The sequence below is a fragment of the Vicia villosa genome, linkage group LG2 (genome assembly GCF_029867415.1).
Source record: "Vicia villosa cultivar HV-30 ecotype Madison, WI linkage group LG2, Vvil1.0, whole genome shotgun sequence".
Taxonomy (NCBI): Eukaryota; Viridiplantae; Streptophyta; class Magnoliopsida; order Fabales; family Fabaceae; genus Vicia; species Vicia villosa.
The window spans coordinates 185,701,037-185,725,568 of NC_081181.1; the positions used below are offsets into that span (position 1 = coordinate 185,701,037).

The window sequence follows — 24,532 nt, forward strand, 5'->3', positions numbered from 1 at the left end:
ATTGTGTATTCTGATTTATTTTATGTATGTTTGGATGTTGTTTTATTTACACTTTGGGGGATTTTCTCTTGTTTGTGTGAAGGGAAATGTAGATTTTTACATATGTCGGATTCTACATTAGTTAGTTTTCTTATAAATTTTCAGAATTTTGTATCCTATTTTTTTGTTCCATTCAAATGGAGGGTGGAAGTTTTGGACTTCAGAGTGAGAAAGATAGTTGTCTATTTTATTTTATTTTTTAGCGAAATTCGGAGTAATGCATATTGGAAGCAATTGGTTTTGTAAGAGTGTCATCGGTTGAAAATAGTGTTGTCCATGGTGGTTGGCAGAGAGCCGAAATCCTGCCATACCGGTCACTTTGCGGTGGCGGAAAAACCCGCAATATTGGCGAGCCCAAAAACCGCCACGTATATCTTCCACAGCGCCGCAATTGCGGATATTTGTTAACATTGGTTGAGAATTTGCATAGAATGATTTGTTTTAAGAAGTGAGAATGATGCGATATAAGGAAATTAAATTGATCCTTGCGTACTCACAAACTAAACCCTTTATGGCCCTGTACAGTTCTTCTATGCAGGCACTTTCAAAATTGCAAAATTGGGGAACATATAAAAAGCGGTTTTTGGCAGTAATTAATAGATACAAAGAAGTGAGATTAGATGGCTAGACTTTAGATCAGTTTATAGATTTATTTTCATTTAAATGAGTTTATTCATGCGACACCAATAGTCCCCTTGTAGATGGGAACAAAATAGTCGAAATAAAACATACATTATCACTTTGCAATTTGTTTAGATGTTTGTAGATATAGATTTGTTTTATTATGTTTCTAAAACACATCTGCATCTTTGAATTGAGCAATTCATTTGAGATTAACTCTGTTTGACAGTCTAAAGGGAACAAGTATCAAACTTAATTCCACTGCTAAGTTCTGTCTCGTTGCACAAGAAAAATATATTTATGCGTTATTTTACTTCAAGCTGACAAAGTGTTCTTCATGCTATAGGCAAAGTATGTCTTTGAAGGAAGCAAGGGAATCTTGAAAAAGGTTGAAAGTTATAGTTTGAGACTCAGGCTGATAACATAGGAGTATCCAGTATTATATCAGATTCCATGTCCATCATGAAAAAGGTTTTTTGATGCTGTCTTTCATTAGTCCTTCTTTTCAGTTCCTTATAATCTGTGGTGCATGGACTCTAAGACACGACACAACACAACACTCTCCATTAATGTTAACATAGGACACCAACACCGCTATATAAATGATAGTATTTGATCTTCACTTATTCATTTATTATCAAAAAAGTTGAAAAATTTCTAATCAAAATAATTGTACTTGGTCTTTAATTGATAACATTGCTTCAATACATGTTTAATTCTTTTAGATGTGTGTGAGAATTGTCCATAAAATGTAATCTCTAATTGATAACATTGTTAAGTGAGTTCCTTTGCTTTTCTGTTTAACAGAATTCTGAGCAAAATCGTTTTGAAGCTGTATTCAACAAGCTGCTGAGCCAGATTGGGGAACCTGTTGACTTTGAACTTCCAGATTGGATCAAGATAAGGACATCACAGTACACCCATATAAAGCGCAGTATCCTTTATAAATGTTGGTCAAATTATTCACAATAACCGTTTTATCTCTAACGTATACAGTATTGCCCTTGCTTTATGAGTGTCTTTGTCTACTTTGACAAAGCTGAATTTGACCCTTGTTTCTTCATTACTTCTGAATATTCAATCTTGTTACGCATTTTGTTGATTCTTATTAAAATTTAAGATATATATGTAACTAAGAAGAACAAGAGAAAGTTTGACGATGGCATATTCTGCTCCTGCGAATCTTCACCTGACTCTACTAGTGTATGTGGTAGAGATTGTCAATGTGGGTAAGTAACTAACTATTCCGTGTGGATACGTAATGGCATTTTTCATGTGTTGGCTAGCATTCCTTATGTTCGCTATCATCCCTGTAGGATGCTGCTGTCATGCTGTTCTTCAGGCTGCAAATGTGGGGTCTCGTGTCTCAACAAAGCTTTTCAGCATCGCCCTGTGAAAAAGCTGAAATTGGTTAAGGTATAATCACTTTTATTCCTCTCATGATGTCCATACCTGACATAATGAGTTTTAATTTTTTGCTTGTAGACTGAGAAATGTGGCTCCGGAATTGTGGCGGATGAAGATATCAAGCTTGGGGAGTTTGTCATCGAATATGTTGGAGAAGGTAATGGTAAATTTTTTTTTTTTTTTTTATGATTAACACTCATAATAGAACGATTATTTTTTATTTTAAAACCTATTTATGGATGTTATTGTTACCTCTTTCTACAGTCATCGATGATAAAACATGCGAAGAAAGGCTCTGGAATATGAAAGATCGTGGGGAAACAAACTTTTACTTATGTGAAATCAATCGAGATATGGTGATAGATGCAACATATAAGGGAAACAAATCAAGATATATCAATCATAGTTGCTGCCCGAATACCGAGATGCAGAAATGGTTTACTTTCTAATTTTAGTATTATTTTGTATTTTGTCCAACATTATAGGATTGAATAGTTTAGGCACATCATCTAACAAGCACATCTTTTTATTGTTTTCAATCTTAAGGATAATAGAAGGTGAAACAAGAATTGGTATATTTGCAGCTCGTGACATACAGAAGGGCGAGCATCTGACTTATGACTACCAGTATGAGCACTTTTTCTATTACACTCTTTAAGGCTCTGTTTGGATAAATAGCTTGTTAGGCGCTTATAACAATAATTTCTTATCATATAAGTGCTTACGTATAAGCTATTTTTATAACAAGAAAATAAAGTCAAATTGTTTTCTTATAAGTTGTTCTCATAAGCTATCTTGGAAAGCTTATGAAAAAAAGTTTGAAATGACTTATGAACATGTCATAAAACTATTTTCATAAAGTCTCCCAACCAGTCTCATAAGTGCTTATGCCAGCAAATAAACTCAAATATGTTAGTATGACTCCGTTGTATTGATGGTGGATTCTAAGTTTCTAATTGCGCCGCAGGTTTGTTCAATTTGGTGCAGATCAAGATTGCCACTGTGGAGCTACTCAGTGTAGGCGTAAGCTGGGTGCGCGGCCTACCAAGCCTAAAATGTCTTCAGATGCTGCATTAAAATTAGTTGCATATCAGGTGGGATCATCTTCTCTCAAATAGAGTAGATATGTCTAAATCTCCCATGACTTTTCAATAATAATAACCATACTGAATTTCAGCGTGTTTCTGTTATTTCAAAGCTCTGTTGTGAGCTAGTGCTTTTGAATCGGTTGAATATATAAACATTGTCAAATTTTCATTAGACCTGTGATTAGGATAAGTGTCATCCGTATGTGCTGAATGATTTGTTCAGTATAGTCGACGGTGGTTGGAAATATATTTAAGATTTAGTTATTCTATATCTTCATAGAATCAGATTGCTGAGGTTAGTGAAGACACTAGTGAGAAAAAAAAACTATACTCAAATATATTTTCATAGCTCGTAGCTATGATTTTTGTAATTTTATACAAAATCAGATTACTAGATTACTGTAGTAACTTGTGAATTCGATAGACATTTATTTTATTTGCTTTGATCTGCAAAATCCTTATCTGGATCGAAGGGAGGGGAGGGGAGGAAAGTTTATTTTAATATCATTTAACCCAAATAGGGTGAGTTAATATATTTTTTCCAGTCATACCTATCTTTGCGGGTATGTGTTGGTGTTTTGAATGCAACTCTATTCTCTTTTGTGTTTGTGTTAGTGCCTACTCTTGAAATCAACTAGCGATTTCCCTTGCTAAGTTCCGCATTTGGCACTGTATTCCACTTCAGTGCTGTAAAAAATATCTATTTCACTAAATAACTACGGTAAATAGCTGATAAGCCAAAAGCTTCATATTTTTACAATAAATTGTGACCATATTGGGAAAAAATGTAAACAAAAGCATAAATGAACCATATAAGCACTAATAAACTCCCCCTAGTTAAAATTGGGCTTATGAATGAACCATATAACATACTTGTGTAACATATTTCTCAGAATGAACTAAACTGCTTGAAAACTATAAATAAAGATGTATCTTTTAGCCTTGCCATAAAGGCTGAAACTTGTCATGATGGCAAGTTTGTTGTGGTCATAAGTTCTATTCATGAAAGACCACCTCTTTGCTTGCACGGTAAGTTTTCTGCCTTGTGGCCGGTCACGAGTTCCTGTCACAAAGACCGCCTCTTCGCCTGAATTCATAGGGTAGTCTTTTAGGTATAGTTGGAGGAAAATGAATACTATAAACATAACTTATGTTGAAGCTGTAGGATTTAGACCTTTAGGTATTTAGAGAAAAAGGAATGCTCTTTTGTTATATAAAACAGAACATTAATTTTTTATTCTTTCTAAAACTAAACGCTGTTTAAGGAAACAAATCATATAATAAATAAGGTAACATAAAAACTAATCTGAAAAGATAATATTGAAATTAATCTAAGCTATGATCAAAGTATTAATTTGAAAAGATAATATCTAAATTAATCCAGACTATTTTCATATGCACTAATAGTCTCCCTCGAGCTAAAGCTTACTAAGCTTCAATCTCGTTCTAGATGTACCTTCTAAAAAATGAAATAAAAACAATTTGAGATTGGACATTTGTGAAAAGGATGGGGCTAGGCGAGTCCATATCACATTTTGGAAAATGATGGGGCTAGAGGTTACATTGAGTTTAAAAATTTAGTAGAGGTTCCTATTAGGATAAAATGGCATCTATGACACAATTGGGTTGAGATTGCAGCTGGAATGGCTGGATCAGAGCGCCTCTTGGATAGCCAAAGAAAGACTATTTCGCTTGGATAGTTTGTGTTAGACTGCTTTCGTGAGATTGATGAGGCGGGACTGCATTTGCAACAAATGGGGCCACAAAGTCATGGAGATATTGGTGTTGTTACATGAATACTAAAGTTTCAAGAACTCTTCTACAAAAATAAGAGAAGAGGGGTTACAGAAGATGATACGACAATCATATGAATTTGAAGACAAGGTTCAATCCAGAGTTATTAATAGCGGCCGCTCCAGGCGCTATCTTGGGATTCTCTCCCGGTGCGGCAACCCTTCCACTACGGAGGAGCGGCGTGTATCCCAGTTTTGAATAGCTGCCAGGAAAGTTGGGATAGCGGAGCACTTCCTGGCCCGGAACAGTTTTCTGCTTATAGGGCTTTTTTGGAATGCGAAAAGACCTTTTTACCCTTAAAAAAATTTTAAAACTGGAAAATTTATTATAGTGGTTTGCATTTTCTCCTCTCCCATTCACATTTTCACCTTTCTCCATCGTGTTTCTTTTGTTCGCTGCTTCTCGCGTTTTTCGCTCGATGCTTCTCTTGCCTTAACTCCTCCTCCGCCTCAACTGCTTCAAGCTTCTCTCTATTCTTCTTCGCTTTTCTATTTTGTTCTCTATCCTGGTCTTCTCTATATCATTTTTTTTTTCTTTCTTTTAAAATATATTGAGTATGGGATTAACATATGTAGATAATTCATATAATTAGGCCAAAAAGTTATTTAATCTACATTAAATATATAGGTAGATTATTCATATAATTAGTCCAAAAAGTTATCTCGCTATCCCATTTTTGAGGTCAGTCGCTCCACTCCGCTATCTTGGATTAATAACTCTGGTTTAATCTTGTAGGCATAATGAATTATATTGATTGATATAATGTGAATGATACTTTGGATGTTATTATTACAAAAACACAAGGCACTCGCCTTGCTTCTACTAAAATTTGATTCCTAATATTGATTAAAATTAAATAAGGAAACCAATCCTTAAAGATAATAGAATTAAATCTAAATTGCTCCCAAGATATGACTTGTGGAGATCCTTCTATTGCACTCACATTAGTCCAAACTTCATATGACCAATGGAATTGAGATTTGACCTGGATAGTCATATGACCAATCGTGAGCATGAGGAAAGTGTTGAGAGTCTTGCGTCGCATCGAATAGAGAATTAACCTGGATAGTTAGATATGACCAATCATGAGCATGATGAGAGTGTGTTGAGAGGCCCACGTCGAATAGAGATTTGACCTGCATAGTCACATGACCAAAAGTGAGCATGACGAGAGTGTGTCGAGAGGCCCCCATCAAATAGAGATATGACCTAGATATTACACTTCATATTTCTGTCAATTGAGGCCATAAGTCGACATTTCCATTTATCACTTGTGCTTGTGCTTCTTTAGTCTCATTGGCACCTTGGTATTTGAGCCCAAATGACGTAATAGCCTAAATCTTAGAATTTGGGCTTAGGGTTTGACTCAACCACACATAACCAACTTATAATTGTATTGTATTTCTTGAAAATTATCGCTAATTAATAGGCATTTCGGCCTATGTAGGCTTGCACGGAATCCACCATGCTATTGGAACATTGCTTCGCCATATCAAACATTTGAAAACACAGCCGTGCACGTTGCAGAAGGGCCACCGATTATGAAACACTTGGTCTTATTAGCTTTGATACATTGACAAAGACCAACTTCTAATAGCTTGAACTATTAGATGATGGTCCGTGAATGATTTTATATCTCCATCGAATAGAAAATTTGGGGCTTTGATTACGACAATTAGGATGATTTTCTAGAAAATGTAATTGCAGACGCACTATTCCTTTTTAGAATGGAATGACCATTATTTCATTGAATGAACTTTCTCTTTAAAATGATGATTACAAACTAACTTTCTATCCTCTCATTTGTCTTCTCGTCTCACTATTATTAAATTCAATCATGCAGTGCCTATATATAGTTATCTGCCTTTTTGACTAATTCTGGCGTTTTTTTGTGTCCGTAAAGGTTTGTCAGAATGGAGGCTTGCAAATTGGTCAAATTGGTAAGCTTCTTTCTTTTATTAGTTATATAAAAACTATTTGATTTATCTGCTATCATTTTTTTTCGTCTTCTACGCTATAAAACATTCATTTTTTATGTTCTTGGTTTTACAGGAAGTTCCCGGGTGATTGACCAAACAAAATGCTTACTCAATTGCGTTGATGAAGTTATCATGATTAAAAAACTTGGAAATGTCAGGTATGTTAAAATTGCGTATTTTATAATTGTGATATTATCCATATAATTGAGCAAAACTAGTGTCACACCCTCTTACACTCCATCAAACATCTTCTCATGTATGAAGCTGGGCTATCTATTTTTAGTTTTTTTTTCTCTTCAATCCGGATGTACAAGTTGAGAGACAACAACACTGTGCTCTCCACAAGCTCCATGGTTTTGCAGGTCTCTTCTGTTGTGCTGCATTTTCCGCCATCGTCTCTATCAGAGCTCTTGTGGTGATTCTGTCTCATCACCTCTGTCACGAGCTCTATCGCCTTTTTTACTTTTTAAGCTCTATTGTCTTTGTCGCAAGCTCCGATATGACCCATTCCATAGTCTTTCAGAAGCCACCGACGCACCGTCTCTGTTGCGACCTTCAGCCGTCTTTTCTGTCTTTATTTTCTAAAATGTTATTTTTTAAAGTGCTCTTATTTTATTATAACTGATGTTAAATATAATATATATGTTTTTTAATGCTACAGATTTGGGATTATTAAATGGTTTGATGCATTTACCCGCAGACATAAGGTAAGAGATTATTCAATCGGATTTTGACAATTTAGATGAAAAGTGTGATAAAATATGCATAATAACCATTTACTTTTTCACAGATCATGTTTGAGGATGGTTGTGTTGAAATTCATGACATGTCAAAAGAAGATTGGGAACTAGTGAGATTGTGATGCAACAACTAGGCAAGATTGGAGACATTATTCTTTCATTGCATGTGTATAATTCTTGTATCAATATCAAACAGAATACGAAGAATACGAAGATGGATACATCAACTCAAGTCTTGATGATTGAATTTTGAAAGTAATAACAACTTGTTTTATTTTTCTTCCGGATTCAAAGTACTGTTGTATTCTATGCAAATCCTGGTTGTACTGTAAAATGAGGACTCATGGTTCTTCATAAACATGGATTTTGCAATTGTTGTATCAAATGTATTGTTTCTTTTAACCATTTTTTAGTATAAGGAATTCACAATCTAGTGATGAATTTAGGGGTTCCTATGGGGAGAAAAGCTTGATTTTTTTTGGCTTGTATTCAATAAAGATTTTCTGTTGGCTTTTAGAGAGTTGGACTTTTGTATTCTTAATATATTCATTTTGGTTAAATGTTTGATCTTTGTTCCATTTTTGTTGAACATTTAACATTTTGGCTAGTATACCATGTTGCTTGAAGATATACCCATCCAGGTGTTAGAATTGGTTGCCATGCAGGTGGAATCCACCGACATATAACAAATTTTACACGAGCACTCATAGTTAAACTGAAAAATTGTGGGTTCTGTTGCTTATGTTTATATGTTCTTGAGCAATGTATATATAAATTTTTAAAGGACAGAAGGTCTACAATATATTTTCCAAGTACATGTATATTTGCTTACATGCTGTATGTATATTTTCCATGGCACGTGTATGCTCTGTATGGTTGTTTAGCTACAAAACAAATGTTTTTAAAGAACTTTTCCACATTATGCTCCACATATGCTTTGTTGGTACTGTTTGTAAGATAGCATTGGAACAAGGAGTTTCACACCAACAAAGAAGAGGTGGAATCCAGTGCTGGAATTTTTGTTAGTTTTGTTTCTGAAAACTCCCACATCGATTTTGTTGGTTTTAGCTTAAATGGTTGTAAAGCACACATTACCTTTCAGTAGTGTAGATTTGTTGATTGATGGAATGACCCTAAGATATGAGGCTTCTTTTGCCTAAGCCCGATAAAATTAATAAATTTTTAAATTGTTAAAATCTATTTTGGCCCTGCCGCCATATGGGCGAATTCCAAAAACAACCTATAAATAAATTTCAAAAAGAATATGTTAATATTATATAGTATATATAGTATATATTCCAAAATGAATACGTTATTTTACGTAGTTTATTATAAATAAATTTAAAAATTATTAAACAAATATTATTTAAAAACTGAAAATAATAAAATTATAATAAATTGAAATATAAATAAAATTAAAATTATTAAACATTCATTATTTTAATTTTATTAATTTATTATTATTATTAAGTATTTTAATTTGTATTATTAAATTAAATAATTTAAAATTAAAATTACATATTTATTAAGTATTTTAATTTATTAAGTATTTTAAATAAACATTGAATGTATTTTAAATATTGAACATATTTAAATAAATATATGATAAACTAAAAATAAATATTTAAACTGAAAATTGAATTTATTTTCATAAATATTTAATAAATAAATAAATAACTATAAACGAAATATATTATTTACTAAACATATATTTTGTAACATAAACGAAATACTAAACATACTGTAATACTAAAATTATTCTCAGTTTTTTTGATTTTTTGTTTATGTTAAAAACATTAAAAATATATGTATTTAATAAAAAACGTTAATTTCTTTACATTTTTTTAAGATTATTTGTTTACAATATTTATTTTAAAATAATATTTGTTTATTATTATTCAGTTTCTCATGTAGTATTATAAATATATTATTCGGTTTATTATTATAAATATATTATTTTATTATTAATCTAGATTTATTTATATTTTGAGTTTATTATTATTTTATTATTTTCACTACAAATTAACTTTTGATTTTAATTTATATTTTCAGTTTATTTATATTTTCTAAATTCTAAATATCGTTTTAATTTTTGGAAATAAACAAATTAACTTTTTTATTGTTTTTCATAATAACATTAATTTAACGTTATTATCTCTTAAAATTTTAATTGTTTTTAATATTTCAATTAAAATAATTAATATATTAAACATAAAACTATTATATTTAAATATTTCAGTTTATTATTATATTTATTTATAGAAATAATACTTTTAGTTTAATATATGGTTGAGTAATACTTATATAAAATTAATTTGGGAAATAAAATATACCTATGAAAGATATACATATAGATGCAGTAAATAGACAAAGAAATTAAAATAGGAGACTAAAACTTAAAAATAAAGGAACCAAAAGTGCAGTCAATAAAATTTTGATTAAAACATGCAAATTTATTGAACAAATGGGCAAACATGTTTAGTCTTGATATACCTCAAAAGATAACTTATACAATTATTGGAGCCACCAAGCACTGGATCAAAGTTATGGGAGATGATGGAATATGCAAAATCTGGTCCTTCCTAATGTCCAATTTTTTTCTGGTTTTTCCATGGGAGGTAATTCTATTTGATCAAAGGTCCGATACTAAATATGGACAATTTCATTCTACATAATTTTGCAAGTGCAGCTTTTTGATCATCAGGTCAAGTAGCTGCATAATTACACTTCCAAATATGATATCACAGTATTTTACCATTATGCTTCAACTATAACCAACACATTCCTTTTGTTACCAGTGTTACCGTCATTGCAGCAAGTTTTCTACCTCTTCAACTTAGCTGAATGAAGTTGAATTGAATTTTGGTTTAAACTTGAGGGAAGTCCACATCAGCATGTAAACATGCATCGCAGAGGTTTGTAATACAGTGTGCATTCGTCTACAGCTTGATAATACTATTACCTCTAAGCTTGTTGGCCACAGCTGCAATCCAGCCTCTGTCTTTAATGCTAAATGCATATCTCGAGGTCGAGACCAGCAGAATAAATCCTGCCGGTTTTTTCGAATCGGTAGCACTCTCCATAGAAACTTGTAATATTGGCTGCACCAAAAGAGAGCGAGCCCCTTTAGGTACAAGATCCTGAAATTCAGAATCTGAAACATTCATCAAAACTCAAATTATTTGAACTAAGGTACAAGACAATGCGAATAAAAAAAAGGTACAAGAAGTCAATGTTCGAAGTGAAGCGCAATTCATGTTGATAAGGAGTGGATTCGTTTGATACGATAAAAAATGCAACATACCTGCGTCTTGTGGAAAATATACGGCCTCCTTCAAATCATTGAGGCCAGAAATTTCAATTTTGTTTCTAAACTGTTCAAGAAGAGTTTCTTTTGAGGAATCATCGATTACGTTCCAGTAGCCCCTTGCACATATTTCTCCTTGAATAAAAATGAGCTGAACACATTGGAATTGTTTGAGAATAAGGTAAATGGATAACGGTTGAACTAACTGAAAAATATAAAATGATAACAAATAATAAATTTGATAAATATTTAAAACTTTCAATTAAGATAATGAGGGTAAAAATGAGACAATATGATACACTGTAGGCTCAAATACTACACAAAATAGCACTACAAAAAACACTATAATCTCATGAAAAAAATTACAAGTTCATGATAGAAAATTGTTACCAAACAACTCTATTTTGATCATGCGAGCTAATACGCTATAAAGTAGTGGTATGGTCTTGCCAAACCGATTCTTAATTTAAAGTTTTGATCCTAATCAAGTATATTTCATGTTAATTCAGCAAATACTACTTTATAGCCATAACTGTCCATACCATTTTTCATTCTTTTCTTGTTTTCTATAGCAAAACAAACATTAGTTTGTTAAAATCAAGAACAACAACCATAAATAAATAATGATAATCTATGTGCCGTACCGCAGCTATGGCATTTGTATTACGCAGCAAAATATATGATGTCCAAGCTAGGTCTTCCTTCAGACCATCCGCTATATCGGTTGACATGACAAATATTTGTTGTGTTCCATCTGGTAGAGTTGTTTGATCCACTGGTTGAGCACCCTAACAATTTTTCAGACATGTCTAGGATCAATTTCATATGTGAAAAACTTCAAATTTGAGTTCCTTACACTAAAAGCAAGAGATTAGGTAATGTTTAGATTGACTTATAGAAAAAATAGTTTGAACTTATCTACTTGCGTAAACACCTGTGTTAGCATTTGAGACATGTTATGAAAAAGTTAATAACATGTCTATAAATTGTTTTAGGCTTGAGCCTGCTTGTATCCCTTATTTAAGCTTATCTATCCGCATAAGCAGTAAGCACTTGTGAGAATAATTGTGAGAGCTTATGAAAACAACTTATGACATGTTTATAAGTTGTATTCGACTTATTTTCACAAGCTCTCTAGGTGTGTTTTTGGTTTTGAACAAAAAAATGAAGCTAAAAATCATTTGTAGATGCAAAAGCTTCAAATTCTAAAGGAGAAATACGTTCTACTCTGACATCGTCCAAACATGTCCAAAGAAATTTTACACTTACATTTAATTTTGCTTTAATGAATTTATGGAAGCTTGACATATATCTACTAATTGTTATGGAATTAATTCAAATTATTCATGGTAAAAAAAATGATATAGATGGATAAAGTTACCTTGAGAAATTTACCAAGGTAAGGCAGCAGAATTGAGAAGGAAGCCAAAGACAGACCCAAAACCTCTGTTCTCTACATATTAAAGAAAACACACCAATTCAAAATCACCTCACAAAAACAAATGAAGTTTAAAAACAGTTTTATTTTCATCTCAAATTAAACTTTAACGTAATATCCAAATTACTCTCCCACAAAAACTACTTAGATGAGATCTTGTAAGAAACAAAAATATCAAGGTCTCATTTCATGTATCTGCAACTGCAACACAGGCACAATTAAGGCCAAATAAGCAAAAATACACACAAATGCTGCTGCCAGAGGTGTAACACTGGACCAACGGATCACACCCATATTATCCACCTAGCAAATACCAGATGAGCCACCCACTATATTGCCAACCGCCGAAAAATATCAATTTTATAAAATTTTGTTGTGCTACAACATAATGGCGCCACTATACCCGCAAGGCCGCAATTTAACAACATTTAATACTAAATACAAATACCGCAATATAGAACAATAGTGATTTATTCAAATTAGGTTATGCTATAGCAACTCTGCCTTGTAATTGTTTCAGGTATCCTCTACGCGCAATTGCAGAAACTAATTTATAAGACAAATGTTTTTGTATTTACCTTTGCATAACCAAAGCATATTTAACACATTAAGTAAATAAAATGCTTAATATCCGTTTTTGTTCATAGGTTAATCTAGAGATTTCTCTTAACTTAAAAAAGTTCATATTTCAATACTTCAAAATTTATCATGTTTAGTCATTTTAGTTTAAGAAACAATAGAAAAACTCAAAAATTAAAGGACCAAAAAAAATCACGAGTACATATAAGAAACCAAAAAGATATTAAACCTAAACAAAAATAATAAAAAGGAAAATATGTTTATTTATATATCTATATCTATAAAAGATAAAATCTTACAAGCTGAGGTGGTGTAATAGTGGTAGAATCAGAACCAAGGAAGTGATTTAAGATGAGAAGAGAACCAAAAGCGTAACCAATCCATCTAGGCAAGTAAGATTCATCAAACCCAGGTATCCCTAACGTGAAGCGGAGAACAGAGAGATTGAGCTGTTGTTGTTGCTGCTGCTGCTGGGTTGTGTTGGTGGAATTGGGTGGCTGAAGATTTGCACGAAGTATTGTTGTTGATTTTGTGGAGAGGCTTTTGGGAAATAGAAGTTTGGTGTGATGAATACAGGGTTTCAATGATAAAATTGTTATGCTGTTCATCTTTTCTTTTTTTTTCTGGCTAATGTTTCTCAAGTTATTACTACTCTCACACACTTGTTTGTAGTAGTTTCGTTTAGCAGTGGTAATTTTGGTAAATTTAATTTACACTTTTAAACACAATTACAAGAAGGGAAGGTCGCAAAGCCAATAAAATCCCATCCATCTTTACAGAACAAAAAGAAGAATACAAAAAGGAAGAAATTTAGAAACAAATTTGAAAAAATAGTGCTCATCGAAAATCCAATGCGCCCGACGTGCCCATCAGAAAACTATTGGAAGCTTAGGGTTGGACAATTTTGAACCGTTCGATTCAAATTGATTATGGATCGGGTCGGTTGTGCGACGGGTTTATTGGGTTAGTTAATTTGGATGGTATATGATTATTCTGTCGGACTCGGATGATTATTTTGAATTCTATAAAAACCGAAATCGACCAAACCTAATTAATATTTTATTTAATTTATTTTTATTATCACTCAGTATAAAAATGAGATTCGTAATGTTATAAGATTATTATCATTTTAAAAATTTAATTCTTATATATATGTAACATGAAATTTTGAATATTATTTAGCTTGTGGTTTAAAATATAACAATGACTCAAATGATATTTAAAATATTATCTCATAATAATAATTTTTTTCAATAATAAAGAATACTTTTTTATTAGTTTACTCTCAAATTTTGATAGTTTTTTTAAAAAAATATTTAAAGTTAAATGTTTGTGATTTTTATAAATGATGAGTCATCTTTAAAGATTTATTTAATAAATGTTAAACCGATTAAGTCAATCCGATTTATCCGACAAACCGAATTTACCGAATCCTCCAAATACTAAAATGAAACCGCAATTTACACTAAATTTAAGTTTTGAACCCGAAATCAATCTAAGTCGCCCAATTGTCCAACCTTACTCCAACTATGCCAGGCCAGATTTAAGAGACTGCTATTTCGGTTTGAGTCGATGTACTCAATTCCAAAATCTAACAAGACATATGATTCAGTTAAACTCTCGAAAGCAAATTGGAACCGACTAATCAAAGCAGCTAAGGATCTTTAAGCAATTGTCTTTTGGGGGCAGGTGTTTTGTAGAAGGTTCTAGGGTTATGAAATTCTAAAACCCTATTATGAATGCTAACTACATATTATTTTAACCGTAAAACCTTTCACTTTTAACCGTGGTTGACTTGAGTGTCTGAGAGTGAGTATTTGTAGGTATCTTACCGCTAGATCACATAAATTAGGATTGTTTAAAAAAATTTAAAATTAAACTGAATCGCCGAATCAAACTGAGTTAAAGTTAAAATAACCGATCGTTATGTTTGGTTAGTAAATCAAACCATAATGCATAAACATTTCTAGAACTGAACTGAAACTAAAAACTGAAAAATAAAAAATATTTAAAATAAGTTCAATTTTTTTATATATAAAAAAACTAAAGAATAGCATAACGGTTCATTTTTTTAATAAATGGTTCAGTTTGAAAAAATAGTCTTGTAACGGTTCGGAATTTCGAAACGGTATGTCAAACTAATGATTTTGATTCGATTCAATTCTTAATAAATTGAAATAATTTTTTTCAATTCAACTAAATTTTTACCATAATGTAATTTGATTTGATTCAATTTTATCAGGAAGTGTTCCATGAAAAATCCTATAAGATATCAATTACGTACTAAACTCACCATCAGGCCAAAGTTTATCACATCATTTATAAACCTCGTTTGTTTTTTCATGATCAAGTTTTTCACTTCAAGCATCACGTCGCTGACTTCTCGTATGTCACACTTTTCATTAAGTGGAAGAGCATGATTTTCCAATACCAAATACTCAAAAAAAGTGAAGCCCACACGTTACGCGTTGATAGCACAAACAAATTAAAACACGGATGAATGATGAAATTTCATTCTTCATTGTTCATGCACGCTACTGCCACTTTTTTTTTTTTTTTCTAGCACTATATATTGTGTTCAGTCTCACTTCATATAAAGATAACCTTCCAATTCGGTACCACATTTGCCCTTATATTGGACACCAGCTAGCTGTGCAACCACCCCACTTAGTTCGATTTTCTGTTTATTTTTAACGCAACTGAATGTTAAAAGAAAGACCACGGTTTGATCTCTGATAGTAAGAAGGATGAAATCACTTGATGTTAGAATTAATCCTAAATTATACTCCTATTAGACAGTTCAATAGACTGAATATCGATAGTGAAAACTAAAAAAAAATTATAATCAATTTTTAACCAATATATTTGTTAGAATAAATGAAATATTTACAAATATATTTGTTGGAATAAATCGTAATCAAATTTTAACCAATATATTTTTAAGTAGATACTCTTATAAATTCAAATATTTACCTAGACAAAATAGGACGTCGTTATGTGTGTTTTTGCACCCTTCCATTTTACGGAGTTTTGATTTTTTTTTCTTCTTTTCTTTCTCGATTATTTTTAGTTACAACTTCACACATTTAATATTAGTTACACCTTGACTAGACAAATTAGATGCGACAGAAGGTAAAAGTAGAATTCACTATAAATTGTATACGGCAAAAGTAAAGCTCGCTGAAATGGTAGGGGATGATACTAATGTTTTTAGTTTGAGTTTTTGTATACAGTCAAATACCAACAAAGATAAAACAAAACAAAACAAAATTATATTACAAGAATATAATTACAAAAATAAGGATGAAACTTTTCAAGATTGTGGATGAGTATTCTAAATTTATTTGGAGGTTATTTTTAATCTAGAAAGATTTTTGTTTATTCCGCTAAGTTTGTCAAAAAAAATTATTTGAAAATTTTCTTATTCCATAATGATTATTGTGGTAAATTTGAAAACTATCAACTTCAAAACTTTTGAAACAAAAATTGGATTGTTCAAATTTATTTTATGTCCAATAACTCCACAATAAAATGGTGTTGTTGAGCGTAAAAATTGTGTTTTAGAAGAACTCCCTTTGATCATATTAAGCGGAATGAGCTTGCCTAAGTATTTTTGGACAGATGCGATTAATAACCCATGCCATTTCTTAAACAGGGTGGTCATTCGACCAATCCTAGAAAAGACACCCTATGAGTTACTTAAAGGTAGGAAATCAAATATTTCTTACTTTCGTATTTTCGGTTGCAAATGTTTCATTTTAAATAAGGAAAAGACAATCTTGATAAATTTGACGCTAAGTTCGATGAAGGAATATTCTTAGGGTACCCATCTTTGAGTAAAAATTATAGAGTTTATTACAATCATTAAACATCATCGGTTGAACTTGATCATGTTGTGTTTGATGAGTCCTCACCCCAAAAGACGGGAAAAGGTATTAGTTCTGATATTTCATGTGTGATAACGGAGAACTTGATCAACGACGTAAGTTCCAAAGAGGATCCTTCTTCTTCACCAAAGGATGAAGACATTAATGAAGATAAAGAGGAAAGCTCACACAAGGAAGACAAACAAGAGACCTCAACTCACTGTCTCAAGATTGGGTGGTTGCAAAAGATCACTCGTTGGATCAAATACTAGGAGAAGTCCAAAGAGGTGTAAGTACTAGATCTCATGTTAACAATGTTTATAAGTATCCTGCTTTCATCTCTTTGATTGAACCTAAAATGATATATGATGTTTTACTTGATGAGAGATGGTTACTTGCTATGCAAGAAGAACTTTACACGCAATTATGTTTGGGATCTTGTTCCCCGTCCAGTTGATCAAACCGTCATTGACATAAGATGTGTATTTAGGAACAAGATGGATGAAAATTGCGTAATTACTAGAAATAAAGTCAGGCTAGTGGCAAAAGGGTAAAGTCAAGCTGAAGAAATAAACTACGAGGAGACTTATGCTCCTGTAGTTCGTGCATAAGCTATTCGTCTCCTTTTGGTTTTCGTTTGCTTCCTATATTTTAAGCTTTATCAAATGGATATTAAATATGTTTTTCTTAATGGTTACGTAAACAGAGAATTCTAGGTCTCACAAACTCATGGTTTTGAGGATCACGAAAATCCTAACTATGTTTTTCAACTCAAAATTGTTCTTTATGGTCTCAGACAGGCTCCAAGAGCTTGGTATGAGCGTTTAAGTGAATTTTTAATCAAAAAATAATTAAACAGTGGTAAAGTAAACACCACTTTGTTTATTAGGCGCAAAGCAAAGCATATTCTTTTAGTTTAAATATATGTCGATGATATTAAATTCGGTTCTACTAATTGTTGAGATGTCATATATAATCCAAGTTGAGTAATCCAAGCCCAAACCGTTTGTTAGCCTACTTAGTGTACAAGTTAGTTGTATATAAATAGACATAGTTTGTAATTCAGTTTATACAACTCAATAATATCAATCCTTATTTACCTTATTCTCTCTATTATTTTCTCCTCACTAAAAGTACCTCGCGCACTAACAAATTGATATCTAGAGCTTCCGGTTCGTGTTCTTGATCGTGTTTTGAAGAATTTCATGTTAATGGTCGTGTTTCCAAGGAACATGAATCAATCACTACAAAGATGAATGGTATTAATAGAATTCTGAATTCTCTTCCAATTCTTGACAGCAAAAATTGGAACTAATGGAGAAAGCAGATGAAGTCCTTGTTTGGTTTTTATGAACCCCTAGAAGTGGTAAAAAACAACGTTTCTAAGCTTGCTTGGAATGCAGCCGACGTGCAGAAAACTGCACACAAGGAGACAAAGAAGAAAGATTGCAAGGTTACATATTACATTCAATCGACAGTAGATTTGGCGAATTTCAACAAGATCTCATGTTGAATTGGAGAAGAAGGCATGTGATATTCTTGTCAAGTACGATGAAGGAGGTGAGAAAGTTAAAATTGTCAAATTGAAAACTTTGCGAAGGCATTATGAATTGCTGTAGATGGGAGAAGATGAAAAGATTGTAGGATATGTGTGAAGGTTCAAAATCTCGTCCATCTCATGAAGGGTTGTGGTGAAACCTTAACTGATAAGATGATAGTTGAGAAGGTAATTTATACGTTGACCTCTTACTTTAATCCATAGCTATTTAAGAATCCAACAATCTTGAAAACCTAAAATTGGAAGATTTGATTGGTTTGTTAGAGGCACATGAGATTAGAATTGTCGAAAGGAAAAGGGTTCAAGATTCGATACAAGCACTAGAAGCTCAGACATGGAAGAAGAATGGTGGTTCCAACAAATTCAAAGGCAAAAACGACAAGACTCATGGAAAGAAATCTTGGTCGAATCCTCACAAGAGTAAGGTCGGTGATAGGGTTTTTAAATCCTCGAAAAGAGGAGTTGGAAACTATCATAAAGACAGAGAAGATAAAAAAGGTATGTAGTGCTATAACTTTGAAAAGTGGGGTCACTTGGATAAGAACTGTTGGTACAGGAAAGACAAGAGATCGACAAAAGGCAAAAATGAAGGAGCAAACCTCGCACGTCAAGACTCAGATGATTCTGATGATATGGTGGTTATGGCTGCAGTTGCAGATAACCATATCAAATCCAAGATCTGGTTCCCCGACTCAGGATGCTCGAATCACATGACTGGTCGAAAGGACTGGTTGACAGAATTCGACGAGTCAAGCAAGAGCAAAGTCAAACTTGCAAATAATAGCTCGTTGCAAGCAGAAGGTACTGGCAATATTGTTTTTCAAAGGAGCAATGGTGCAAAAGTCTTGATCAAAGATGTAATTTATGTACCTGACATGAAGTGCAATCTACTAAGTGTTGGACGACGGGTCGAAAAAGGTTTTTCAGCCGACATGAAATATGGAGCTTTAGAATTGTTCGACATAAAAACAATTTGGTCTTGAAATCTCCACTATCGAAGAATCAGACATTTAAGAATATGATCAATTTGATAGAGGTATAATGCTTGAAAACAGTTGTCGACTACAAGGATAGTTGGTTGTGGCATTTGAGGTTTGGCCGTTTGAACTTCAGGCCACTTAATCAACAGATTACTCAAGGGATGGTAAACGACATACCAAGTCTTTTGATGCCCGATAAACTCTATGAAGGTTGTTTAGTCGGAAGGAAATCAAAATTCCTTCGTTTAGACTATGCCAATGAGATCCTTCTGCATACTCGAAGTTGTATGTGAAGATGTATGTGGCCCTTTTAAGGAGCATACCATTGGTGGAAACAAGGATTTCGTCTCATTTATCAATGAGTACAATCGAAAGCTTTGGATCTATGCGATCAAGCGAAAGGACGAAGTATTTGAAATCTTTAAGAGATTCAAAAAGCTTGTCGAAAATCAGAGTTAGAAGAAGATCAAAGTTCTTTGAACAAATGGAGTTGGCAAATACACATCCAAGATATTTGAAGAGTTTTGTGCAGAACATGGTGTCAATCACGAGGTAATTCCTCCTTATACGCCTCAACATAATGGAATTGCATAAAGAAGAAACATGAGCATATTGGATATGGCGAGATGCATGCTGAAGTAGAAGAATTCACCATAATCATTATAGGGTGAAGCTATTACCACTACTGTTTATATTATGAATAGATGCCCTACCAAGAAATTGAAGAACAAGGTTTCTGAAGAAGTGTGGAGTGGAAAAGACCATCAGTGAGTCATCTGGAGGTGTTTGGCTCTATTTGTTACAAGCATGTTACTGATGCGAGAAGAAGGAAGCTTGATGATAAGAGTGAACCTATGATTCTGGTAGGATATCATAAAACTGGTGCATACATGTTGTTCAATCTAATTAATGAGAAGATCGTGGTGAGTTGAGATATTGATGAAAATTCTGCATGGGATTGGAATCCTAATGATGCAATTAATAAGCCATTAAGATATTAGATATAATCCAAGTTGATTAATCTAAGCCCAAACCCAATTAGGATTTGTTATCCTACTTAGTGTACAAGTTAGTTATATATAAATAGACATAATTTATAATTCAGTTTATAAAATTCAATAATATCAATCCTTATTTTCCTTATTCTCTCTATTATTCTCTCCTCACTAAAAGTGTCTCACGGACTAACAATAATGAATCTCTTTGCTAAGAATTTGCAAGTTTAAATGGGAGAACTCGCATATTTCTTAGGATTGTAAATCAAGCAAGCCGGAGAAAGAACTTTCATAAGTCAAATAAGGTATTGCTTTGAGCTTCTCAAGAAGTTCAATATGCAAAGTTCAAGGAGCATTTTAATCACCGTGGCGTCAAACGTGTTTATTGACAAAGACGAGAATAGAGTGTAGATGGAAATCGCGCGCGCGCACACACACACATATATATGAGGAGGGATATTCTTACTCCAAGAGTAAGTTATCAAGACTTACTTCACATCTTGACCATTAATTCTTATCAATCTAATGGTTAATATCAATGAATAATAGTTTTCTCTCTCCATATTTAATTACTCATCATTTTTCTCATATAAATCTCTGATGCAAGTTTTATATACTCTCACCACAATATGTTTTTTTCCTTTTTTTTTTTTTAAATTCCATCACTATAAAATAAGTTTTTTGTTTTTTACAATATTCCATCACAAGTTAATGTTATGTAATATGTACCCTTACCATACATAAATTGGTGAAAGGTGATAATGTATGGTTATAAGATTCATATATATGATGAATATTAACTATTCCAAAGGCAAAATATATGACAGATTATAATGGCCAGCTTTTCCCAACTTTGTAAAGTTCTCTATTTGTAGGCCTCACTACAAACTAACCTAAACCCTCTCACTCCACTCGGACATGTATATAAATGTAGTTTTGTCAAGATTCTTCACAAATCCATCTTTTGCATTATTTTAATATTATCTAACAATGGCTAATTTGCTTACACTATTTTTTGTGATAATGAGTGGTTTCAAATTAGGAGCATATGGATTGAGCATGAACTACTACTTTTGTTTAGCTGCCCTTTTGTTGATTCTGTTGTTAAAAACAATGTCAACGCAGCTCTGCAGGATGATCCCACCCTAGCAGCAGGTTTAGTCAGAATGCACTTCCATGATTGTTTCATAGAGGTTCTCTCTCTTATGCTCTCCCCACTCTTTCTTCACATGCATATATGATACTAAAAAGTGGTTGGTTAATATTTTTCTTGTATGATAGGGATGTGATGGGTCGGTTCTAATAGATGGCTGCTGGAGTGGTTTCATGTGCTGATATTCTTGCCATGGCTGCTAGAGATGCAGTTTTCTTTGTAAGATCAGTCTTTTCTACACTTTTTGTTATTATGAAATGAAGTTTTTTTTTTTTTTTGTGGTAATATTATTGAGAACATGATATGTGCAGGCTGGTGGTCCAGTGTATAACATACCAAAAGGAAGGAAAGATGGAACAAGGTCTAAAATTGAGGATACTTTCAATCTGCCACCTCCATTTTTCAATGCATCTCAACTCGTTAGGATGTTTGGTCAACATGGTTTTTCTCCAAAAGATATGGTGGCTCTTTCCGGTAATATTTGTGCTTTAATTAATATATTTGTGGATGTTATTGTTCGGTTTAGAACTAGAAATGATCAAAGAAATTATGAGGTAATACCTTACTGTGGTGGAGTTGTGATTTCAATGTAGTAGAGAGGGATGACTAACATGTAAGTTTAGCATTACAATAAGGGTCAAATGTATGCAGGGCCGGCCCAACGAATTTGGAGGCCTAAGGCAAAATTTAGAATTTTTTTAAACAAAAAATATATTAACAATTTTTTTATAAATTTTTTTATTTTAAAATAAGAAAACCATCAACAAATTTTTTAAATTATTATTTTCTATAATTAAATTTCTAAATAATATAAATTTAATATATTAGTTTTATTAATTCAATCTTTAATTAATATAAAAAATCATGTTATTTTTTATCATCTAAATAATATGAATTAAACTTACTAATTTTATGTACTTTTGAATTACATAATAAAATATATGTTACTTTTTATATAATTTAAGAATCATATTTAAAAGAGAATATTATTTTAGAAATTTAATTTAAAATAATTCATCAAAAATATTTGTTTTTATTAGTGTGGAGATAATAATAAATCTTACTCAAGTTTGTATGTCCAAATAAAACTAGATAATGTATCAAAATCAAAATTATATATAATTTTCTCAAATCACAAATAAAACATAACTATATTTACAAGTTTTAAAATAAATGATTAATCATATTATAAATGTGTTGTTAGATTAATGATCAATGTATTGAATGATAGATGATTTGTAATAAATAATAATAAAAGAAAAGAATGAGTCTCCAAAATTACTATAGCATGAATCGAACCCTGCCTAGAGAGAAAAAATTGATTCTACGTTACCGCTTGGCTACCACACATATATTGGGTTTTGTATTCATTTTTTGGTATATAATTGTTAAGATATTTATTTGGAAGCCTCGTATATAGAACTAAGAAATGAGGCCCAAGGCAAAGGCCTTCCTTGCCTTGACCTTAGGCCGGGCCTGAATGTGTGAGTCAAAATAAATTTGAATATTTAAAAATCCCGTGTTTCTCTCTTTAAATAATGAAAGCAATTAAAACTGATTGGGTGAGGTGAGGTGCGTTGTGTGGATAACCATTGGATCTAATCAGATGGTGATTAATGTGTTTGGAGGGTGGAATTGTCTGTTTTTGGATGAATGAGAGATCACCTCCTCCAGTTCTTTACTGCTTGATGGCGCTCTTGGCCTTGTGAACGGCCTTGAATACTTATTAAAATATCTTTCTGTATTAAAAATTTTGAGTTCGAATTCGGATCATCAAATTTTTAACTTCTCTGAAAGTGTTTATTTAAATATGTATTGATTACTCAACTAATAACAACTTGATTATGCAATATTTTTATTAAATTTATTAAAAGCATCATCATCAGCTATTTTAATTATTCAGGAGCTCACACACTAGGAGCAGCAAGGTGTGTTTCTTTCAAGGAAAGACTAACCCAATTGGATCAAACATTGGATTCAGAATTTGCAAAAACACTCTCCAAAACATGCAACATTGGTGACAATGCTGAACAACCTTTTGATGCAACAAGAAACGATTTTGATAATTCATACTTCAATTCTTTGGTCTCAAACAATGGTGTTCTTACTTCGGACCAAACATTGTACAATAGCCCACAAACTAGGAACATTGTGAACATGTATGCAATGAATGAGGCATTGTTCTTCTTGGATTTTCAACAAGCTATGGTGAAGATGAGCTTGCTTGATGTTAAAGATGGTTCTAAAGGAGAAGTAAGAAAAATTTGCCGTAAAATAAATTGAATGTATCGGATTGTAGTTTGTACGAGGAGATGAGAAGTACATGATCTATATATGAAATAAAATATGTATGGTTTGTTCTATGATCTATAACTATTACTATTTATATTGTATGTAAATGATAAAATGAATGAGGTGTTAGAAATCTTCCTTCCAAAGTATGTATTTATAGTCCGAAGACTTTGTTTTAAAGTAAAAGAAATTGTTTGTTATAAACGCATGAAATAAAAGAAACTTCATATTATGAAAATATCATGCTATGAAAATTTAGAAAAAATTAACTTTTTATCATGGGTGTTTGCGGTGCGGTTTGAGCGGTTTTGACAAAAAAACCATTCGAACTGCAAGAGAAAAAAATCGCGGTTTGGTTTGATCAGTTGACTTTTAAAAAAACATCGAACCAAACCAACGTGTTTTGGTTCGGTTCGGTTGGTTTGGTTTTTTACAAATATTTTATTGAGCCATACATACACATATAAATAGGAACATGACTTTGTATTTATACATTCATACACTATCAAATAACAACAAAACTCGTCATATTTTGACATCAACTTTCCATTTAATATGTAAAAATTAAATTAGACAAAAATGGAATAATATACATAAAATAATAGCATAAAACAATATAAAAATTATTATAATGAAATAAAAAATAGAAGAGACGAGAGATTAGTGAAGATGAAAAATAAAAAATAAAAGAGATAA

The 24,532-nt window shown here is 32.1% G+C and overlaps 2 protein-coding genes and 1 pseudogene across 4 annotated transcripts in view; 2 read left to right on the forward strand and 1 right to left on the reverse strand.

Annotated features, from left to right (window-relative positions):
* Nucleotides 1–7,942, forward strand: part of LOC131653247 (histone-lysine N-methyltransferase ASHH3-like) — an 8,571-nt gene extending 629 nt beyond the window's left edge. The window contains exons 2-13 of the mRNA XM_058923334.1: nt 1,007–1,131; nt 1,468–1,594; nt 1,781–1,889; nt 1,977–2,076; nt 2,146–2,224; nt 2,332–2,503; nt 2,614–2,694; nt 3,035–3,161; nt 6,853–6,889; nt 7,002–7,086; nt 7,590–7,635; nt 7,719–7,942. Of these exons, the coding sequence (XP_058779317.1) occupies nt 1,114–1,131; nt 1,468–1,594; nt 1,781–1,889; nt 1,977–2,076; nt 2,146–2,224; nt 2,332–2,503; nt 2,614–2,694; nt 3,035–3,161; nt 6,853–6,889; nt 7,002–7,086; nt 7,590–7,635; nt 7,719–7,790 (1,053 nt within the window). The 5' untranslated portion in view covers nt 1,007–1,113 and the 3' untranslated portion in view covers nt 7,791–7,942. The remainder of the gene's footprint in view (nt 1–1,006; nt 1,132–1,467; nt 1,595–1,780; nt 1,890–1,976; nt 2,077–2,145; nt 2,225–2,331; nt 2,504–2,613; nt 2,695–3,034; nt 3,162–6,852; nt 6,890–7,001; nt 7,087–7,589; nt 7,636–7,718) is intronic.
* Nucleotides 7,943–10,100: 2,158 nt separating this feature from the next.
* Nucleotides 10,101–13,787, reverse strand: LOC131653248 (protein COFACTOR ASSEMBLY OF COMPLEX C SUBUNIT B CCB2, chloroplastic-like). Of its 3 annotated transcripts, none has more exons than XM_058923335.1 (5): nt 13,292–13,787; nt 12,357–12,428; nt 11,620–11,763; nt 10,973–11,180; nt 10,101–10,822 (listed from the first exon to the last, which is right to left on the reverse strand). In XM_058923335.1, exons 1-5 carry the CDS (start codon nt 13,598–13,600, stop codon nt 10,608–10,610), a joined length of 948 nt encoding a protein of 315 aa, XP_058779318.1. In that variant the 5' UTR covers nt 13,601–13,787; the 3' UTR covers nt 10,101–10,607. The 3 variants fall into 3 exon arrangements, with proteins under 3 accessions (XP_058779318.1, XP_058779319.1, XP_058779320.1); XM_058923336.1 differs by having other exon boundaries at nt 10,973–11,126; nt 13,292–13,784; XM_058923337.1 differs by having other exon boundaries at nt 10,670–10,808.
* A 7,594-nt stretch (nt 13,788–21,381) lies between these two features.
* LOC131647656 (peroxidase 47-like) lies at nt 21,382–23,951 on the forward strand (annotated as a pseudogene).
* Nucleotides 23,952–24,532: the final 581 nt, after the last annotated feature.